The sequence below is a fragment of the Schistocerca cancellata genome, chromosome 8 (genome assembly GCF_023864275.1).
Source record: "Schistocerca cancellata isolate TAMUIC-IGC-003103 chromosome 8, iqSchCanc2.1, whole genome shotgun sequence".
Lineage (NCBI taxonomy): Eukaryota > Metazoa > Arthropoda > Insecta > Orthoptera > Acrididae > Schistocerca > Schistocerca cancellata.
Window position 1 is genome coordinate 601586666 of NC_064633.1, and position 18820 is coordinate 601605485.

The 18820-nt window shown below is 46.5% G+C and overlaps 1 protein-coding gene across 1 annotated transcript in view; it reads right to left on the minus strand.

Annotated features, from left to right (window-relative positions):
- The window catches only part of LOC126095706 (neurobeachin-like), a 794263-nt gene extending 776418 nt beyond the window's left edge, over nt 1–17845 (minus strand). Inside the window, exon 1 of the mRNA XM_049910457.1 lies at nt 17746–17845. Within this exon, the coding sequence (XP_049766414.1) occupies nt 17746–17829 (84 nt within the window). The 5' untranslated portion in view covers nt 17830–17845. The remainder of the gene's footprint in view (nt 1–17745) is intronic.
- Between the last annotated feature and the right edge of the window lie 975 nt (nt 17846–18820).

An 18820-nucleotide genomic window follows, 5' to 3' on the forward strand; every position in this document is an offset into this window, starting at 1 on the left:
CAAAAGAAGATCCAGCGAAGAGGAGTGCAATTCGTAACGGATTCGTTCACTACGCGCTAAAGCGTGACGGAGACACTGAACAGATTCCAGGAGCAGGTGCTCGAAAGAGAAGCATTCTGCCTCATGGTGTGGTTTACTGTTGAAATTCCAAGAGTGTACTTTCCTAGAAAATTCTACCAACATGTTGCTTCCTCCTACATATAAACCGTGGAAAGGCTACGAAGGTAAAATTAGAGATATCTAGCCTCACACGGAAGCAGGCGTTCTTCTTGCGAAGCATTCGCGGCAGGAACAGGGAATGGGAGGGGGGGGGGGTGTCCCCATTGGTACACAAAGTACCCTCCATCACATATCCCAAGGCGGTTAGTCGAGTATAAATGCAGATGCAATATTTGCAATCACGTGAGTCAACTCTCAGAATCATGTATTGCTGCCTATGGAAACCTTTGCCAACATCGACTGATAATTGATACAAAAACTTTCAGCCTACAGTAGTACGCCGACTGATAATTGATGAAAAACTTTCAGCCTACAGTAATACAGAAACTTGTAAAGCATCATACCTTCAAGTGGCGCGAGTAAACAGTGACAGATGGTAAGCTAGAATTCAAAGTAGAAATCAGTTTTCTTGTAATGGTATATACACAACAGAAAACATTAAAAGAAGTACACTTATTGGAATCGGCGGGTTCAAACTCTGAAGCTTTGGCAGGGCTAAGGACAACGTGGCCATTCGCGTACATGATTAAGTCACCGAACAACCGCACTGTCAGCTTTGCATTTTTGCCGTATCGTGTACACTACTGGAAGTCGTCTCGCAGACGATGGATTGTAGGACATTTTGAGAAAGAATAATTCTGTATAAAACAAGAATACCGCGTCTCATGACGAATGTTAAGGCGGCCAGTTTCTGGACATTCTTTATGCAGGGCGTTTCGCAATTCGTATTACTATGTTCCAGGCATTGCAAGAGGGTGTTAATGCATAACGTTTTGGTTAAGAGCCTAGGAACGGAAACGTACAGTTTGGGTGGAAAATAAGTCTATGAGAAAAATGGTATTTGATGAACGGAGGCAATCCGGGAAACGTTCGCGATACATGCGCTCTGCAACTGTATCGCTGCGTCCCGTGCCGTGGAAGCGAGGGATTTGAAAGTGACCCTGGACATGGGTTTCTTATCAAAAGCAGAGTGAGTGAGTGTGCGTGAGAGAGAGAGAGAGAGAGAGAGAGAGAGAGAGAGAGAGAGAGAGGAGGACCTAGGTCTATTCTCACTTACAACTGACTTGACTTTCTATTTCCTCGCACTCACTAGAAAAGCACATACAGACCGGCTATTTTGCCTCTCTTTTCGCATGACTGTAGTATTGTAAACACGTGGATGCAGTGAATTCCTCTCTAGTGTGGTGCACTTCTCAAGGGCATTCCAGGGTACGAGGTTCAAACTTTTACGATAGTGTTTGCGCTAACGGTCGAACAGCGCAATTAACTCAAGTACAATACTAACATTTCTTGGAGATACGAGTTCTGCAGAATGCTTCTACACTGCTGCAACGCCTCTGCTCTTCACTCCCCGGTTCTGCGTCAGCTGAATGCTCCGGCAGTCGAAAGCAATTTATGAACGCTCCTCAAACGTGGGCATCAGAACGTAGCTCTCGTAACATGGGCTTCGTGCAAGTCTGTGTAATGTTTCTCACGCTTTTATAATATGATACCATTTCAAACAATGTCAGAATATTAATGGCGATGACAAATTATAGGCGTCATGACTTCACCGCGATTACGTTTTAATATGTGCACGAATTTATCTATAAATAATGGCGATTTCATCAAGGGTCCTCATTATACCTTACCACCAACGTACCACTACGATTATTATTATTTTCCAAAGAAACACGTTTCGTTCTAGCGAAAGAAGTTTACCGAGGATGATTGGTGAAAAATTAAATTACGGGACTGCAATGCAGTACGCGCGCACTTCTCGCCTATCGCCTTGGCCTGTTGCTCTAAAGCTGCTGCTCGACACGTGGTTCTGTCATACGGTATTCAGGAGTTTCGTAGAATTTTGAACCTCGATTTTTCGAAAACCGCTGAGAAAGGCTTCGCCCTCGATCACCATTTGTTAAATCTAAATACAGCACCTCATCAACATTATCTGGCCACAAGTTAGTGCCCATCAATACATGGTGTGTTCACCCGTTCCCTTTATAGTGGACTGAAGATCAGCAGTGGACACTTTCAGCGACATGTCTGAATGAATGACGGGGCCGAAACCAGAGAGGGTGGTGATGTTGGACGTCGGAGTCGACTATCTAAATCATGCCAACGGTGTTCCACTGGGTTCAGATTGGGACTCTGGGCGGTCAGGCCATTTCAGGAATGCTATCGTCAACAAAACATTGCATTATGACAGACTGAAACGTTAGGCTGTTACAGTCATCGTGCCCGAACTGTGCCTCCACTGTGCGCTGCACATAATGCTGCAAAATGTCTCGAAACCCTTCAAGCATTTAGCCTTTTCTTAAACGCAATATGGGACCACACCCTGCCCACCAAAAACACCCCCATACCGACACAATACCTTCTCTGTACTCGACTGTTCGCACTACACATGACGGCAGGTAATGTGCTCCAGGCATTCGTCAAATCCAAACCCTTCCACATAGGGCTGCCATTGGGCACAACGTGATTCACCAGTGTCCACTGGCGCCGCCCTCTGCACCACCTCAGTGGTGGCTTAACACTGACTACAGAAATACGTGGCTTACGACTTGCCGCTCGATCATTCTTTTTGACACCCAACGCAGAGGCGCTGAGGTAGCTGGGATGCTGGTAGCATTTTGGAACTTAGGAGGGATTCCTCCCGCTGACTGCACGCCTTTGGTCAAGCACTCTCCACAATAGTCGACGGTCCCTATCCGTTAGTACCCGCGGTCTGCCTGGTCTTGGTGTAGCTCTGGTTGTTCCTTCACGTTTCCGCTTCCCAGTCACATCACGAATAGTCGATTTGGGCAGCTTTAGCAGGACTGAAATAATGTTGTTGTTGTTGTTGTTGTTGTTGGTGGTGGTGGTGGTGGTGGTGGTGGTGGTGGTGGTAGTGGTGATGGTGGTAGTGGTGGTGCATCTGGAAGGCGCTCAACATCGCGGTCATCAAAGACCGTATGCTGACTGTGTGACGCGAAAGGGGCTATAGCACACAAAATGAGGATAGCCTACAATACGACGTATGACCACATACGCTCCCTTCTACTCTCTTTTATATGAACATACACGACTCCTCAGAACGGTACAACGGAGCAAGCGAGTCAAAGCAGAGTATGACAAACAATGAAATCAGATCGGGACAGCCACTAAGCTTGAAATGTCACCGATGGATTTGTTACTCAGGTGACACGTAAAGATTAGTCACCATTTCGAAGTCGTCGGGCTTTTATGACCGAGGCATTCTGCTGTTAGTACTTCTCTACTGACAACACAATCCCTCCCCCACCACCCCCTCCTCCATTTACACTGTGAAGTACGCGTCTCGCAACATCCAGTCGTCAAATGCTCATTATACAGGAGTGTCCGCAGCCAACGGCCTTGCCGCAGTGGTAAAACCGGTTCCCGTCAGATCCCCCCAGTTAAGCATTGTCGGGCTGGGCTAGCACTTGGATGGGTGACCATCCGGTCTGCCGAGCGCTGCTGGCAGGCGGGGTGCCCTCAGCCCTTGTGAGGCAAACTGAGGAGCTCCGTGATCGAGAGGTAGTGGGTCCAGTCTCGTAAACTGGCATACGCCCGGGAGTGCTGTGTGCTGACCACACGCCCCTCCACATCCGCACCTAGTGACGCCTGTCGGCTGAGGATGACACGGCGGCCGGTCGGACCGTTGGACCTTCCAAGGCCTGTTCCACGTTCAGTTTAGTTTTCATGGCTGTCCAAGTATTTTTGATCCGCCAGTGTACGTGCGAAAGATGAGAAAATCGGTTACCCGTTGGGCGTACGCATCACTCGTCAATACCACACTGCTGAGTAGTTTATTTATTTATTTACAATTTGCTGGCTTTGAGGATGTGTTCGTAAAGCCATCTCAATGTTATTACGATAAGAACGTGAGGACAGTACAAGAACGCCCACTCACCGAGCAGGGAACTGCCGAACAGTTAAATTTAAAGTCATTTTTTTCATGTTTTATGAGACGCTGGACGGAATACAGTATTACAAGGCAGGGAAGGATTCCCTGCGCTGCCATTGTCTTTTCTGTGGCATTAATTGTTCCTCGCGTTGTCTGCCGAGCAGTGACAGGACCCGACAGAAGAGGGGAGAGGGGAGAGGAAGAGGGAGTCCCGTGACGTAAAGAGGGCGCACGCACCCGGGGAAACGGCTAACGATCGTACACAATGGCGGGCAGCGGAGGAAAGCTTAAGTTTCATCGTTTCGAAAGAGACGGCAGAAAGACGGGCGGGGCGCCGAGGCGCGGGGGCGCAGCGCAGGCCCTCATTAATGCCGAGCCGCCAGTTCTCTTGCTCGTTACTGGCGCCAGCGACCTGCGCCGGCCTCGCCAGTCAGCGATCCGCTGGCGCCAGCATTCCGCGTTTGCCGGCGCGCCTTATTGGCGCCCTGGGGCGCTGCCCGTTATTCCCCGCCAGCGCCTCTGGCGGCGTCCATTGCAGGACAAGTCTCTCGTTTGCCGACGTTCGATAGCTGTTCAGGGGTGGCGGCTGCCGGCCTGCCAAACACGGCTCTGTCCCTCTAACAGCTCGGCAACGAGAAATCTACGACGCTCGTCGTAAACGAGAAGCAACTGCTTGCCGCTTGTTTAGCGAAGTAGGAATGACAGCAAGGATAATTATAGCGAGCTAACAGCAAATTATACAGGTACGATAATCTCAGTCTAGAGGACGTTTTGCATCGCGAATAACCGTGCTTCAGTCAAGTCTGTGCCGAGCGACAAGTATGTGCCTCAGTACTGCCTACTGCAACATCCATGTTATCACGAGGCTGATGAACGGTGATATTACACGCAGACTAGTTCTGTGGATGCGACAATCCTGGATGCTAGAACCGTACGATTATCGATCGGAGTCTCGTAAACTAGTCTCTTCACATTCGCCCACACGAACAAGTCCACGGTTTGTAATATTTGAAAATTTCCCGGCGAATCAACTGTTCAAAAAGATTTCGGGCTTGCAGCCGGTCGTCGTAAAGCCCGAAATCTTTTTGAACATGTCCACGGGTGTCACGTCTGTTGACCGAACTGGCCGTGGAACACCACCACCGTGGCCAATCCATTATTCACCAAACTGTAATTCAATGTAGCTCCTAACACTAATACAAAGTGTGCCGGCGCCCCGTCATGTAGAAACCGCGTAGCTGACGAATTCTCAGCGTCACATTTTCAAGGGAATGTGCAACGAGATGTTTGAGAAACGTTTTCTACACGACTCCGTTCAGTGCATCAGGGAGTAGGTAAGGTCGAATCACAAAATCGTTGACAATCCCACTTCTTATATTAGCAGCAAACGTCTGTTAAGAGCATGGACACGACATTGCGTGTGGAATCCTGTCGTCCCATTCATGACTGCTATTCCTCTTGTTGAACATGCCATGTCGCCTATAAGGAACACGAATGCAGGAAACTGAGGAATTTTTCGGTACATTGCTGTTCGAACCAATTTGCAATCGCTATTCGAAATGGAAAATCTTTGACTGCAATTATTGCACCTGCTATGAATGGTACCGGTGCAACTGTTGTTCATGTAAGACTCTCAGAACAGCTGAATGATACGTGTTCAGAATTCGTGCAACGCGACGACCACCAGATGATGATGATTGTGGGGTCATCAGCGCCCGTACAAGTTCTAATCTTTCCATTTCCAGTCTCGCCACTAATCGAATGATGATTAGGTGACGAGGACAACACAAATACCCAAACCCATTCCCCAGGCGAAGAAAATCCCCGGCCCGGCCAGGAATCGAACCCGTGACGCCGTGATCCAGAAGCAGTAACGCTAGCCACTAGACGGCTAGCTGCAGACTCGACCACCAGAGGCTGGACTGTCGCCAGTGGTGAGTAACACATTCTTTTCCGTGTCGGGTGCTCCAGCGCACCTCACCTCACACAGCCACTATCTTCCAGTATAACAGGTGAGTGTCCAATATCTCGTGGGTCTCCATGTGTAGACGCACAGGTGCTGCGCTGCGGCTGTATTCGGTGCGGGAACACCTCAGCACAGCGGCGATGTGTCGCTCTTCCACTTCATTCAGTGAATCTGCTCCATCAAGAAACCTATCCATAGTCATGCTATGTACAGCTGTTAATGCACAACTAACACCGCTGGAAAACAGAACCCCAGACAGAACGGAGCAGCAGTGAATGCAAACACGAGGGCAATGAGGCTCTGAGCACTATGGGACTTATGAGGTCATCAGTCCCCTAGAACTCAGAATTTACCTGACTAGCCTAAGGACATCACACACACCCCTGCCGGAGGCAGGATTCGAACCTGCGACCGTAGCGGTCGCGGGGTTCCAGACTGTAGCGCCTACAACCGCTCGGCCACCCTGGCCGGCTGGGCAATGAGCTAAAAGTTGTCAACAGCGGGTGACGTGAGTGACCGGAAACAGGACACGCAACGGTGCCGCCGACACTGGCACTGTAATGCACTATTTTCAATGCTACACAAACAAAGTCAACTGCGACAAGAAACCAAATGAAATGCTATAACGTGGGTCCCTGATACCAAAATACTCAGAAGGTATCCGCGAATCACCTCTCGCAATTTGTCGGTGCAGTTCTGGTTAAGCCTGCATATGCAGGGTGTCCCACCTAACTCTGCGACCTGATACAAATTCAAATGGCTCTGAGCACTATAGGACTTAACATCTGAGGTCATCAGTCCGATCTCAAACATTTCCGAAATGAAACATAATGTGAACTGTGGTGTCACCGCCAGACACCACACTTGCTAGGTGGTAGCTTTTAAATCGGCCGCGGTCCGCTAGTATACGTCGGACCCGCGTGTCGCCACTGTCAGTAATTGCAGACCGAGCGCCACCACACGGCAGGTCTAGAGCGACGTCCTAGCACTCGCCCCAGTTGTACAGCCGACGTTGTTAGCCATGGTTCACTGACAACTACGCTCTCATTTGCCGAGACGATAGTTAGCATAGCCTTCAGCTACATTTGCTACGACCTAGCAAGGCGCCGTATTCAACTGATATTGATATTCTATTAATGTATCATCAAGAGCGATGTTCTACAAATGTGGATTAAAGTTAAGTATTCCAGAAGCTACGTACTTTTCTTTACAGCATTCATTACGTATCCTCTTTCAGACCTAACGCCAGCCTGCGTGAGTTTCAGCGCGTGCCTTTCGGCTTCCTCTCATTGTGTCTAGGCTGTCTTGTCTAGACACAACATGAACAACACAACTGGCCAGAGATGCACTTATGTCAAGGGCTCACACAACGGGCACAACATGTAAAAGTAAACAAACATCACCTTTCTTAACGTTTTTTTTTCTATCGAAATGAAAACTAGAGACCTCATATCTTCTGAAACCCTTAGACTTAAAAAGGATGGCAACGAAGCGCGGGATTAGCCGAGCGGTCTTGGGGCTGCAGTCATGGACTGTGCGGCTGGTCCCGGCGGAGATTCGAGTCCTCCCTCGGACATGGGTGTGTGTGTGTGTGTTTGTCCTTAGAATAATTTAGGTTAAGTAGTGTGTAAGCTTAGGGACTGATGACCTTTGCAATCAAGTCCCATAAGATTTCACACACATTTCAACATTTGATGGCAACGAAGCCACAGCTTCCGCCGTAGTGCTGACTGCCTGATGCAGGCGAACTCCTGCTCTCCGCACTACGGCAGAAACTGCGGCGCCGTCGCCACTCCTTAAAGGGTAAGTTCGAACATTTCAGAACGTATGAGGTATAGAGCAGTGGACCCAAGTCTAACATCACTAACTGTACCTCTAGTTCTCATAATTGTAGAAAAAAAAACATGTGCCATTTAAAAAAAGCGCAGCTTTGTGTTGAAAGTAATGTACGTTCACTTTTTTTGACTGTGCATTCCTGCCCCTTGTGCGAGTCCCTGACGTAAGTTCATCCCTCGTCAATTGCAGTTCTCACATTTTATTTCGTTTCGGAAATACATTAGTTCGTAGAATTAGTTGGGACACATGAAAATGCCACGTCCAAAAGCGGTAACGATTCGGCACTGCTTACAGAGAAGTTCCATAGAAGATACCATGGTGGACAGTTCGGAGTCGGCCTGTGATTGCCGGACATCACTGATACCCCTGCTGTGACTACAAGTTTACAGTAACGCTTCGTAGCGTAAGAACTGTTTATAATGGCGGGTCATTAGAACTTCGCTGAGAATGCAGCACGAAACTATAATGCCACGTTTCTATTTCACCGAACTCGTTAGCTTTGATTGGTTTATTCAAACACGGCCATATGTTATTAGAACAGTCTTACCTCTCTCATTGTGAAACTTATTTGCCGTGCTGAAGTTAAACATAAACTAAAAAATATGGTAACAGTGAATCAAAGAGCCCAACCAACCCTTCCAGTGTAAGAGGCCGTGTGGAGAAGATCTGTGCCAATTGCGTTGGTAGCACGTAGGAGACCATCTCACAGCTGCAAAGTCAAAGGAAGAGTTTCGACGCGGTGCGAATCACAAAGGCTTCATTTACTGCGCGGCACGTGAAATACTTAAGCGCCAAAAGCTTTTGAAATAATAAAGACGTCTTTGCAGCAGAAAATTGTTTAGCAGATCAAAGGCGCTCCGTAAGTGCTGCCGAGTGTCTCGCGCTCCAAATTACTTCAGCACAGTCGCGAGGGCCTCCACAAGCAGCACATGACACTCCAAGCGGCGCACAGAAAAAGAAAACAAGGCAAAGGAGAATTTTCTGTTTAATGGCGTGACAAAATGTAATTCCCGTCATTCAGCTTAATTGTTCGCGGGTTATTTGTCGGCACGACGCTTCCCTAGCAATCGCATTAGCGGTGGAAACTCGGCCACCGTTACACAAGGCCAACTATTTCATTAGCGCAGCCGTCCCGTAGCGCTCTGTGGTCACAGTCGGATGCGTTCAATACGGCACGGAATGTTACACGCCGCTACGGCCACGGGGAGAAAGTTTACCTAGCGTAAAAATCTGAAGTTAGCAGGGGTAAAATATAGGGAGCGTCATGTTACCTACACCTCGTACAGAAACCAGACTTCAGTTGTAAGAGTAGAGCGACATGAACAGGAAAAGTAGTTGAGAATCGAATGAGACAGGGTCGCAGCTCATCCTCGATATTATTCAATCCGTATGTCGCGAAAGCTTTTAAGCAAATCAGGGAGAAACTTGGAAAGAGTATCACAGTTCAGAAAGTTGTGATATTTGTTGATGACAATGTAGTTCTGTAACAGAGGGCAACAGACTCAGACAACAGTTGAACGGGTTAGATAGCGTGATGAAAAGTGAGTAAAAGAAGTAAAACAAGAGTAGTCAGGTGACGCTAACGGAATCGGAGTGGGAAGTCAGAAACTAAAGTTAATAGATGAGTTTTTTGTATTTGGGCAGCAAAATAAGTGACGATGGCTGAAAACGAGAATACATAAAAGGCAGGCTGCCAATACCAAGAAAAGCGTCTCTGAATAAGGGAATTTCGTTAAAATCAAATATATATTTCCAGCTAAGGTTGTAGCCTTGTACAGAAGTGAAATATGGATAATAAACAGTTCAGACAAAAAGAGAAGAGAAACTTTTAAAACGTATTGAACGCTGAATACTAAATCGAAATGAGGACGGAGAGGAACCAAATTAAGGCAGATTCTGACTAAAACAAGGGATTGGCTGATAGGAAACATACGAAGATCTCAAGGAATGGTCAAGTTGGAAATAGAGGGTAGAAGGTTGGGGGATTGTTCAAATGGATGTAGGTTGCAGTAGTTCTGCCCAGAGTTGCACAGAACCAGCACGGAGATTATCAAACCAGTCCGCGGGGTGAAGGCTCGGACAACATGACCAGTTATGTCGAAACGAAGCGTCGAATTGTACTTAAAATACATATAATCCACAAGCCACAATGTTCAGTAATAGGTGCTGCCAGGTGTCGAACGTTTTGTGCATTATTTATCGCGGAACACACTCGTTTGGCACAGGAAATTGTGCACCCGCCTGGAGCAAAATTCACCTTCAGGGCACCGAACTTCCAAGAGACGAACTCTGCTGCGTCCTACCTACTGTTTCACGACGACCGAGGCACTAAATCACATGGTGTCGGTGACGAAACATGTACAGGGCTATTACAAATGATTGAAGCGATTTCATAAATTCTCTGTAGCTCCATTCATTGACATACGGTCACGACACACTACAGATACGTAGAAAAACTCATAAAGTTTTGTTCGGCTGAAGCCGCACTTCAGGTTTCTGCTGTCAGAGCGCTCGAGAGCGCAGTGAGACAAAATGGCGACAGGAGCCGAGAAAGCGTATGTCGTGCTTGAAATGCACTCACATCAGTCAGTCATAACAGTGCAACGACACTTTAGGACGAAGTTCAACAAAGATCCACCAACTGCTAACTCCATTCGGCGATGGTATGCGCAGTTTAAAGCTTCTGGGTGCCTCTGTAAGGGGAAATCAACGGGTCGGCCTGCAGTGAGCGAAGAAACGGTTGAACGCGTGCGGGCAAGTTTCACGCGTAGCCCGCGGAAAATTGGCTCATGCCACAACTGGAGACCGACAGCGCCGACTTCATCTTTCAACAGGATGGTGCTCCACCGCACTTCCATCATGATGTTCGGCATTTCTTAAACAGGAGATTGGAAAACCGATGGATCGGTCGTGGTGGAGATCATGATCAGCGATTCTTGTCATGGCCTCCACGGTCTCCCGACTTAACCCCACGCGATTTCTTTCTGTGGGGTTATGTGAAAGATTCAGTGTTTAAACTTCCTCTACCAAGAAACGTGCCAGAACTGCGAGCTCGCATCAACGATGCTTTCGAACTCATTGACGGGGACATGCTGCGCCGAGTGTGGGGGAACTTGATTATCGGCTTGGTGTCTGCCAAATCACACATATCGAACATTTGTGAATGCCAAAAAAAACTTTTTGAGTTTTTGTATGTGTGTGCAAAGCATTGTGAAAATATCTCAAATAATAAAGTTATTGCAGAGCTGTGAAATCGCTTCAATCATTTGTAACAACCCTGTATTTCATATCTAAACAGTGAAATAAAAAAGCCAATCAGTGCAATGATCCTCTGAGGGTGTGCTGTTTCCAAAATAATTTCATTTGTGAGTTACGATCGTGGCCCACTCTAATTTCTCGTGTGTCGGTCCCACTGCAATACTTTAAATTATGTTCTTTCAACGAAGTACGTCTACATCTACATGGCTACTCTGCAATCCGTAAATAAGTGCCTGGCAGAGGACTCATCGACCTACCTTCAAACTGCTCGTATTTCTCTATCTTTCTACTCTCTGACCGCGCGCGGGGAAAACGACTTCTCTTATTTTATTACAATGATCATTTCTCCCTATGTAGGAGGGTGTCAATAAAACATTTTTTCGCATTCCGAGGAGAACGTTTGAGATGGAAATTTCGTGAAAAGATCTCGTCGCAACGAAAAACGTCTTAGTTTTAATTATCGTCACCCCAACTCGATTTTAATATCCGTGACACCCTCTCCCCCTATCTTGTGTTAAGACTAAACGAGCAGCCTTTCTTCGAACTTCTTCGGCGTCCTCCGTCGGCCCAATCTGTAAGGATCCTATACTGCACAGCGATACTCTAGCGGAAGACGGAAAGCGTAGTGTAGGTAGTCTTGTTAGTAAACCTGTTGCATCATCTAAGTGTTCGACCAATAAAAACGCACTCTTTGGTTTGCCTTCCCCACAACATTATCTATGTGATCGTCCCAGTATAAGTTATTCGTTATTTTAATTCCTAGGTATTTAGCTGAATTGACAGTCTTAAAATATGTGTGATTTATCGAGTAACCGAAATTTAACGGATTCTTCTTAGCACTCATGTGGATGACCTCACACTTTTCATTGTTTACGGTCAATTGTCACATTTCGCATTTTGCAGATAGCGTGTCTAAATCATTTTGCATTTGGTTCTAATTTTCTGATGGCTTTACAAGACGGTAAATGACAGCATCATCAACAAACGATCGAAGTGGGCTGCTCAGGTTGATTACAAAATCGTTCATATAGGTCAGGAACAACCGAAGATTTATAACACTTCGCTGGGGAACACGAGATATTACTTCAGTTTTACTCGATGACTTTCCGTCAGTTACTACGAACTGTAACTTTTCTGACAGAAATCACGCATGCAGTCGCACTATTGACAAGCTACTCCATAAGCACGCAATTTGATTACAAGCAGCTAGTGAGGAACGGTACGAAAAGCCTTTTGAGAATATACAAGGACTTTTCGGAAAGTAAGGAACGATAGGTCGCGAAATGGAAACCACAGTGAAAATCAAAACTGTTGTATTTGCAACAGTTAGATACAACTTCCAGCTAATTATCTCCGTAGTCGCCGATCCGGCTTACATGTTCGTCGTAGCGTTGTACCAACTTTACAAAACCCTCGTTATAGAAGGCAGCCGCCAGTGCTTTCCGCCAATTCTCTACGCTGGCCTACAGCTCGTTGCCTGTGCCAAAATGTTGTCTTCATAGCTAGCGGTTCATGTGAGCAGAGATGAAACTCGGAGGGAGGCAATTACGGGCTGTATTGTTTCCAATTGAAAACGATGCAGGAGCATCTTCTTTGTCCCTGCAGAATGCGGCTGAGAATTCTCTTGAGGAAGAAAACGCACGACAGTTATGTCATGTTGGCTGCATAGCTTCAGGCGAAATTTCTCACCAGGCCCTCGTAATAGGCGGGAGACACTAGTGTTCTACGTATCTTTATGTGCTCCCTGTGTGCTCAAAACTAAAAAGGACGACGTAACGTGATCGACGGGCATACTAGAGACACTGCCCAACAGACCTGAGCAATACTTCATCGGATTTTCACTGTGATTTCCATTTCGGGGCCGAGCATTCCTTACTTTCCGAATAACCCTCGTAGAAATAAGGAATCAATTTGAGACAACTGTCGATAAAATTCATTATTCTTGTGAGTAAAGAGCTTTTTCTTTTACAAGAAATTTTCCGAATCTTCCCCTACAGAATTCGTAACGTTGGAATACAGCATACAGTCGAGAATCCTACTGCAAATCGACGCCAGTGTTGCGGGTCTGTAACTCATCAGGGTACTCCAACTTCTCCTCCTTTCCAGTCTTTAGATACAGATCCTACACTGAGCGAGCCATTGTATACCATTGTTAAGTAAGTAGTAATTCTATCAGCACCCCTGAAATGAAACTAACTGGTATACCATCTGACCGGGTGACTTTACTTTACTAACTGATTTAAGCTGCTTTGCTACGCGGAGGATATATGCTTCTGAGTTATTGATTTTGGCAGCCGATCTTGACTGGAATTCAGAAATATTTACTTCGTCCCCTCTGATAAAGGAATTTCGGAAAAACCGTACTTAGTAACGTAGTAACACGGCTTTAGTGGTACTGTCATTGGTAACATTACCATCGCTGTCGCGCAGTGAAGTTACTGATTGTGTCTTGTAATTATCAGCTTTACTAGTTGATTAGTTAGGATTAAACCTAGCGAGCCACAGACTGAACAATTCAGTCAGCAGGTACACCTGACCTCACAGAATGTCCGAATTTTATCAATTCTATCGGAAGGGTCAGAATGGAGACATTTTAATTTTACTTCCGGAACAATATTTCGCAGTGTTTGACATAAAATCGGAAACCTGCGAGTGCGGAAGCGAGAGCTGGTCCCGCCTCGTGCGTGAAGGCGATGGGCGGGGAGCGCGCGCCTGCCACAGACGTGGCCTGCGCGCCTCTGCCTCTGCCCCGGGATGCATTCTGCGGCGGCGGCAACTTGGCTCCTACGTTCAGAGGGCGCGCCGGTCGCAACCACATCAAGGGCCGCCCCCGCGAGGCCAAGAGCCGGCAGCCGGCACCGCCGTGTTTATCGACTCCGCGCCCGGAAGGCGGGGGCGGCTGGCGCGACTCCAGGTGCGGCCTGCCCTCCCACACTCTGCGCCCCCACTTGCTGCTTCCTGCGCCCAGAGACACCACCTCGACTCGTTCCTGTGTTCTCTCCAAATCGCTCAAGCCCAATGTTCGGGTGGTGCCTTCGAAACGGACGGGGCCGCATTCCTTACTCATCTTTCGACAATCCGACCTCGGGGTCCATTTTGAATGACTGCGCCAACAACTCTTTCTTCGTTTAACTCTTTGAGTACCTGTTGTTTCTGCCTGAAACCATAGTTTTATTATTATTATTATTATTATGTAGTTTACTTCTCTGGCTTGGTAAGGGGCGATCTGCTACAGTTAGTCGAGAGAAAGTGAACTTCTTAGCCAAGATCGCTTATAAACTATCTTTATTGTCAATTACCGGTTTCGATAAGCAGAACAAGTTTGTTTGCGTCGCCATTCTCTGCAGCAAGCACAGAAATTCTTGTTTTGTAAATAAAACAGCCTTTTTATGCTGCAACTTTATTTTTTACAGACGCGTTTCGCCTTTTTCTTACTCTAAGGCATCTTCAGTGGGATCTAGAACGATACAGTTTTGTCATTTTTAGATTGTCAAACAGTTCATGTAGCTGAATTTTATCCATAGTGCATGCTGTCGAACTCCGTGACTGTTCCTTTATAAAGAGTAGAAAAATATCCGCTACCAGTCACAATAAAAAATGGTTCAAATGGCTCTGAGGACTACGGGACTTAACATCTCACGTCGTCAGTCCCCCAGAACTTAGAACTACTTAAACCTAACTAACCTAAGGACATCACACACATCCATGCTCGAGTCAGGATTCGAACCTGCGACCGTAACGGTCGCGCAGTTCCAGACTGAAGCGCCTAGAACCGCTCGGCCACTAGTGGCCGGCAGTCACAATAAAAGGTTATTAATTTGTCACACGACCGGTTTCGGGCTTGCGTCCACCCTCAGGTGTTTATACATTCGTGTGCATGTTTATACTGTTGGAGATCAATGTATTATTTGCTGGTGACTAAACAGATATAAGTGGGACACTTGTATCTGTATCTGTTTAGCCACCAGCAAATAATTTTTTTGTATTCATACAGTGATCTCCGACAGTATAAACATGCACACGAATGTATAAACACCTGACGATGGGCGCAAGCCCGAAACTGGTCATGTGACAAATAAGTAACCTTTTATTGTGAATGGTAGCGGATATTTTTCTAACCCTACTTCAAGTAGCGTTTTTTTATTTAAATAAATAATTACTTACAGTTTGTTGGCGTCTGTGTTTCCTTTCATCTGGCCTTCAGGTCGCAGTGCAACTTCATTTCAGAAACTTAATCAAAAGTTCGGATTATAGAATTGTTATCAGTTAGGAATATCCTCTCTTCTGGCACTAATGCACCTTTTACAACTGTTAGTCATGTTGGCTACCAAACTGTTGAGCAGTCTCACGGCGGTTTCCTGTTCCAGCACGGTTCGGGGAGGGGGTGTTCGTCTGTCAATAGCATCCCAGGCTCTATAGCGCTTAGGTAGGGGTAGTACGCAGGCCATTGCGTACGTTCAGTATCTTCACTTGCCAATATGTCCGGCATCTCAGCAGTCCTGTGTGGGCCTATTGTCGGTAATAACCAGGAAGTTGGGACCTACGGAAGCACTAAAGAGATGGACACAATCCGTGATAATCTCCACGCAATACCGCTGTAACATGCTCAAACACTAACGAACTCTTTCTCGACGATGGCGTGGTTAAAGTGGGATCCATTTAACGAGCTTACGAGCATGCAAACCAGCCTGATTTAATCGCCGCAAAATCATTCTTGCAGAGAGACGCGTACCGGTAGGGGTTGCAAGGTCTGCATTGGCCTGCCTAGGAGTGAGATGACTGTTGCTTTTCGCCACTAGAGCTACACATCGACCCTCATTCTGTGTGGCTGTCCGCCTGCGACTGCCAGCATACTTTCGCACAGCATTTCCACCTTCAGCAGCCTTTTCCATTTCGCGACAAGACACTTTTGGGCACAGCCACTACTGTGGCCACAGTACTGACACTTTGACCGGCTTCGAGCCGTACAACATTTTTTTTTTTAAATTAATGGGCCTCCTACCTCCCCTATAGCCCTGCCTTTTCCTCTCCAAAAATGCCGCCATCCTCTAGTGTCGACGCAGCACGTAAAGCAGGGTGCTGTTAGTAGCAAGACTTATTGCCATAAACTAAAATAAAAGCGGAGGCATACTCTGCTATGCCTCAGGAGGCGACGACACACTACTGAGAAACACACCTCCCTCTGCAGGTGTGAAGCAAGTGATGATTTTAGAAACTAAAAAGAAAGAAATAAATAACGACAGAAATGAAGGCAAAATAAAAACAGGGACGGCAGCACACTCAAATGAAAACAAACTGGCGAGATAATCCCATCGCCCATAGAATTAACGAAGTAATAATCCTCTAAGATAGATTACGTGTTTTCCAACTTTCCAATATTTTTTTTTTTTTCGTACAAGGTTCACACAATTTCCAAGTATCATAGAACAGTCTACTCTAGTGATGCCCAGAAGGCCAAAGTCAAATCTGGGGTATAGGCAAGTCAAGGGTTGTTTGAAAGTCCGAGTGACAAAGATCCAGGGGTATACTCAGCCAATTCTTGTACGAGGGGCCTTAGTCAGCCCGGAACACCTTTTGATAACCATGAACCATTGAAACTTTAAGAAATCTTGCAAAAGTAATGGTATATTTCCGGTCATATTTCGCCGGGCGATGCTGGCTCCAAAGGTAGTCCATGTTCGTCCGCGGTCGTCAGCACTCAAATGATGTGCCGCAGACAAGTCCCTGCCGTACCACACGGAATGCCGCGCTGCTCGCTTCAGCAGCAGCCAACATCCTTAGTCGAACACCGTACTGGATGAACTGGCGAATGCAGACAGAGCGTTCGTGCACAGGCTTCGCTGCAGTAAACACGCCCTGCCCTCTACATCTTCTTTTACTATATTGGGCGACTGTTCCGTAGCACTTGTCGGTTGCCCCGTACTAACTGACAGTTGCTCCTTAGCAATTGTCACGCATTGTATATAATTATTTAAACGCATTTTTCTCAATGTGAAACAGAAATCTTTTGCTAACTGAGTTTGTGTAAGTTTAATTCCCAAATGTCTGTTGTTGCAAATGTGCGACACGCCCAAATATACCCGAGAGATGCAATGTGTCTTACATTTGACCTCATGTTCTCTTTAACACTTCATTACAACGTGCAGAATACCCTTTTCTGTTTGTTGTTCCTAGTAGAGGTTTATTCAGGTGTTGAGGCATTAATGGTGTCCGCCACCCGACACTACTACAGCGCACACGAATTTCATCCCTCATGTTAACCGACAACTGTGCCCAGCCACAAAGTTACAATAAAATAAGTCGGACAAATCGTGAGAGACAGTGGGCCCCGCACGACGTGATAAACGCTAGTAAAGAGACATTTGTGAATAAGGTATACTACTGACGGTCTGACAGCTGGCATGAACATAGCTGGATCGCTAGTTCCCTTGAAGAAATTCCAGGCTGGTCAAACAACACCCAACGAGTCTCTCTAGCGGAGTGTGTGTGTGTGTGTGTGTGTGTGTGTGTGTGTGTGTGTGTGTGTGTGTGTGTGCACGCGCGCGCGCGCTCGCTGAGCTGGACGCCAACTCACCTGGAGGTTGGGCGGGCAGTGGTCCAGCAGTTCCAGCATGTGTTTGATGTTCTGCGCGTCCTGGATCACGAAGTTCAGTTCCATGTCGAACTCGCCGCCGACCAGCTGCAACAGACGAAAACGTGTCAAGCAAGGGAGTCTCACAAACAGGTGCAATGGCCAAAACAGTGATGCACACTTCCCAAAAAAATGGTTCAAATGGCTCTGAGCACTATGGGACTCAACTGCTGAGGTCATTAGTCCCCTAGAACTTAGAACTAGTTAAACCTAACTAACCTAAGGACATCACAAACATCCATGCCCGAGGCAGGATTCGAACCTGCGACCGTAGCGGTCTTGCAGTTCCAGACTGCAGTGCCTTTAACCGCACGGCCACTTCGGCCGGCCTGCACACTTCCCACTAAACGCTCAGTTTCACTTGATCTCTCAGGCTTTTTGAAAATGGTTCAAATGGCTCTGAGCACCGTTGGACTTAACATCTATGGTCATCAGTCCCCTTAAACCTAACTAACCTAAGGACATCACACAACACCCAGTCATCACGAGGCAGATACGGAATCTGGTATAAGAAATCATTAAAATGAATAAGTATTTTATTCAAAGTTTTAAAAGATAAGGTACATGACTAGATTACAATATTTTCAAAAGGTGGGCATGAAGTAGCCCCCGCCCCCTTGGTACTGAGAGGGTTAATACTGCAGGCGTTCTCACACAGTTGCGACATAAACATAATTGATTTATGTTTGTCGAGTAGATAAGAAAAATTTTTTTAAACCGAAAGTTTATTTTTTTCCTACCGAACATGTTTCATCTATTCATATCTGGCGTCATCAGCGGCCAATGATTAACAAAAAAGTATTTAATTATACAAGAATAATTAATTTCCTTTAAATTATATACCAGCGATGACACCTAGCAGGAATAGGAGAAACATAAGTCGTTTAAAACAAGACAAATGTTCAGTTGTAAAAACAGAATTTTTCTCATGTTCACAATAAACGCACTCACTGATCACATTGCTACAAAGCGACTGAGGAACAGGGGTATTAAGTTCGTCGCGAGTTCGCCGCAACTG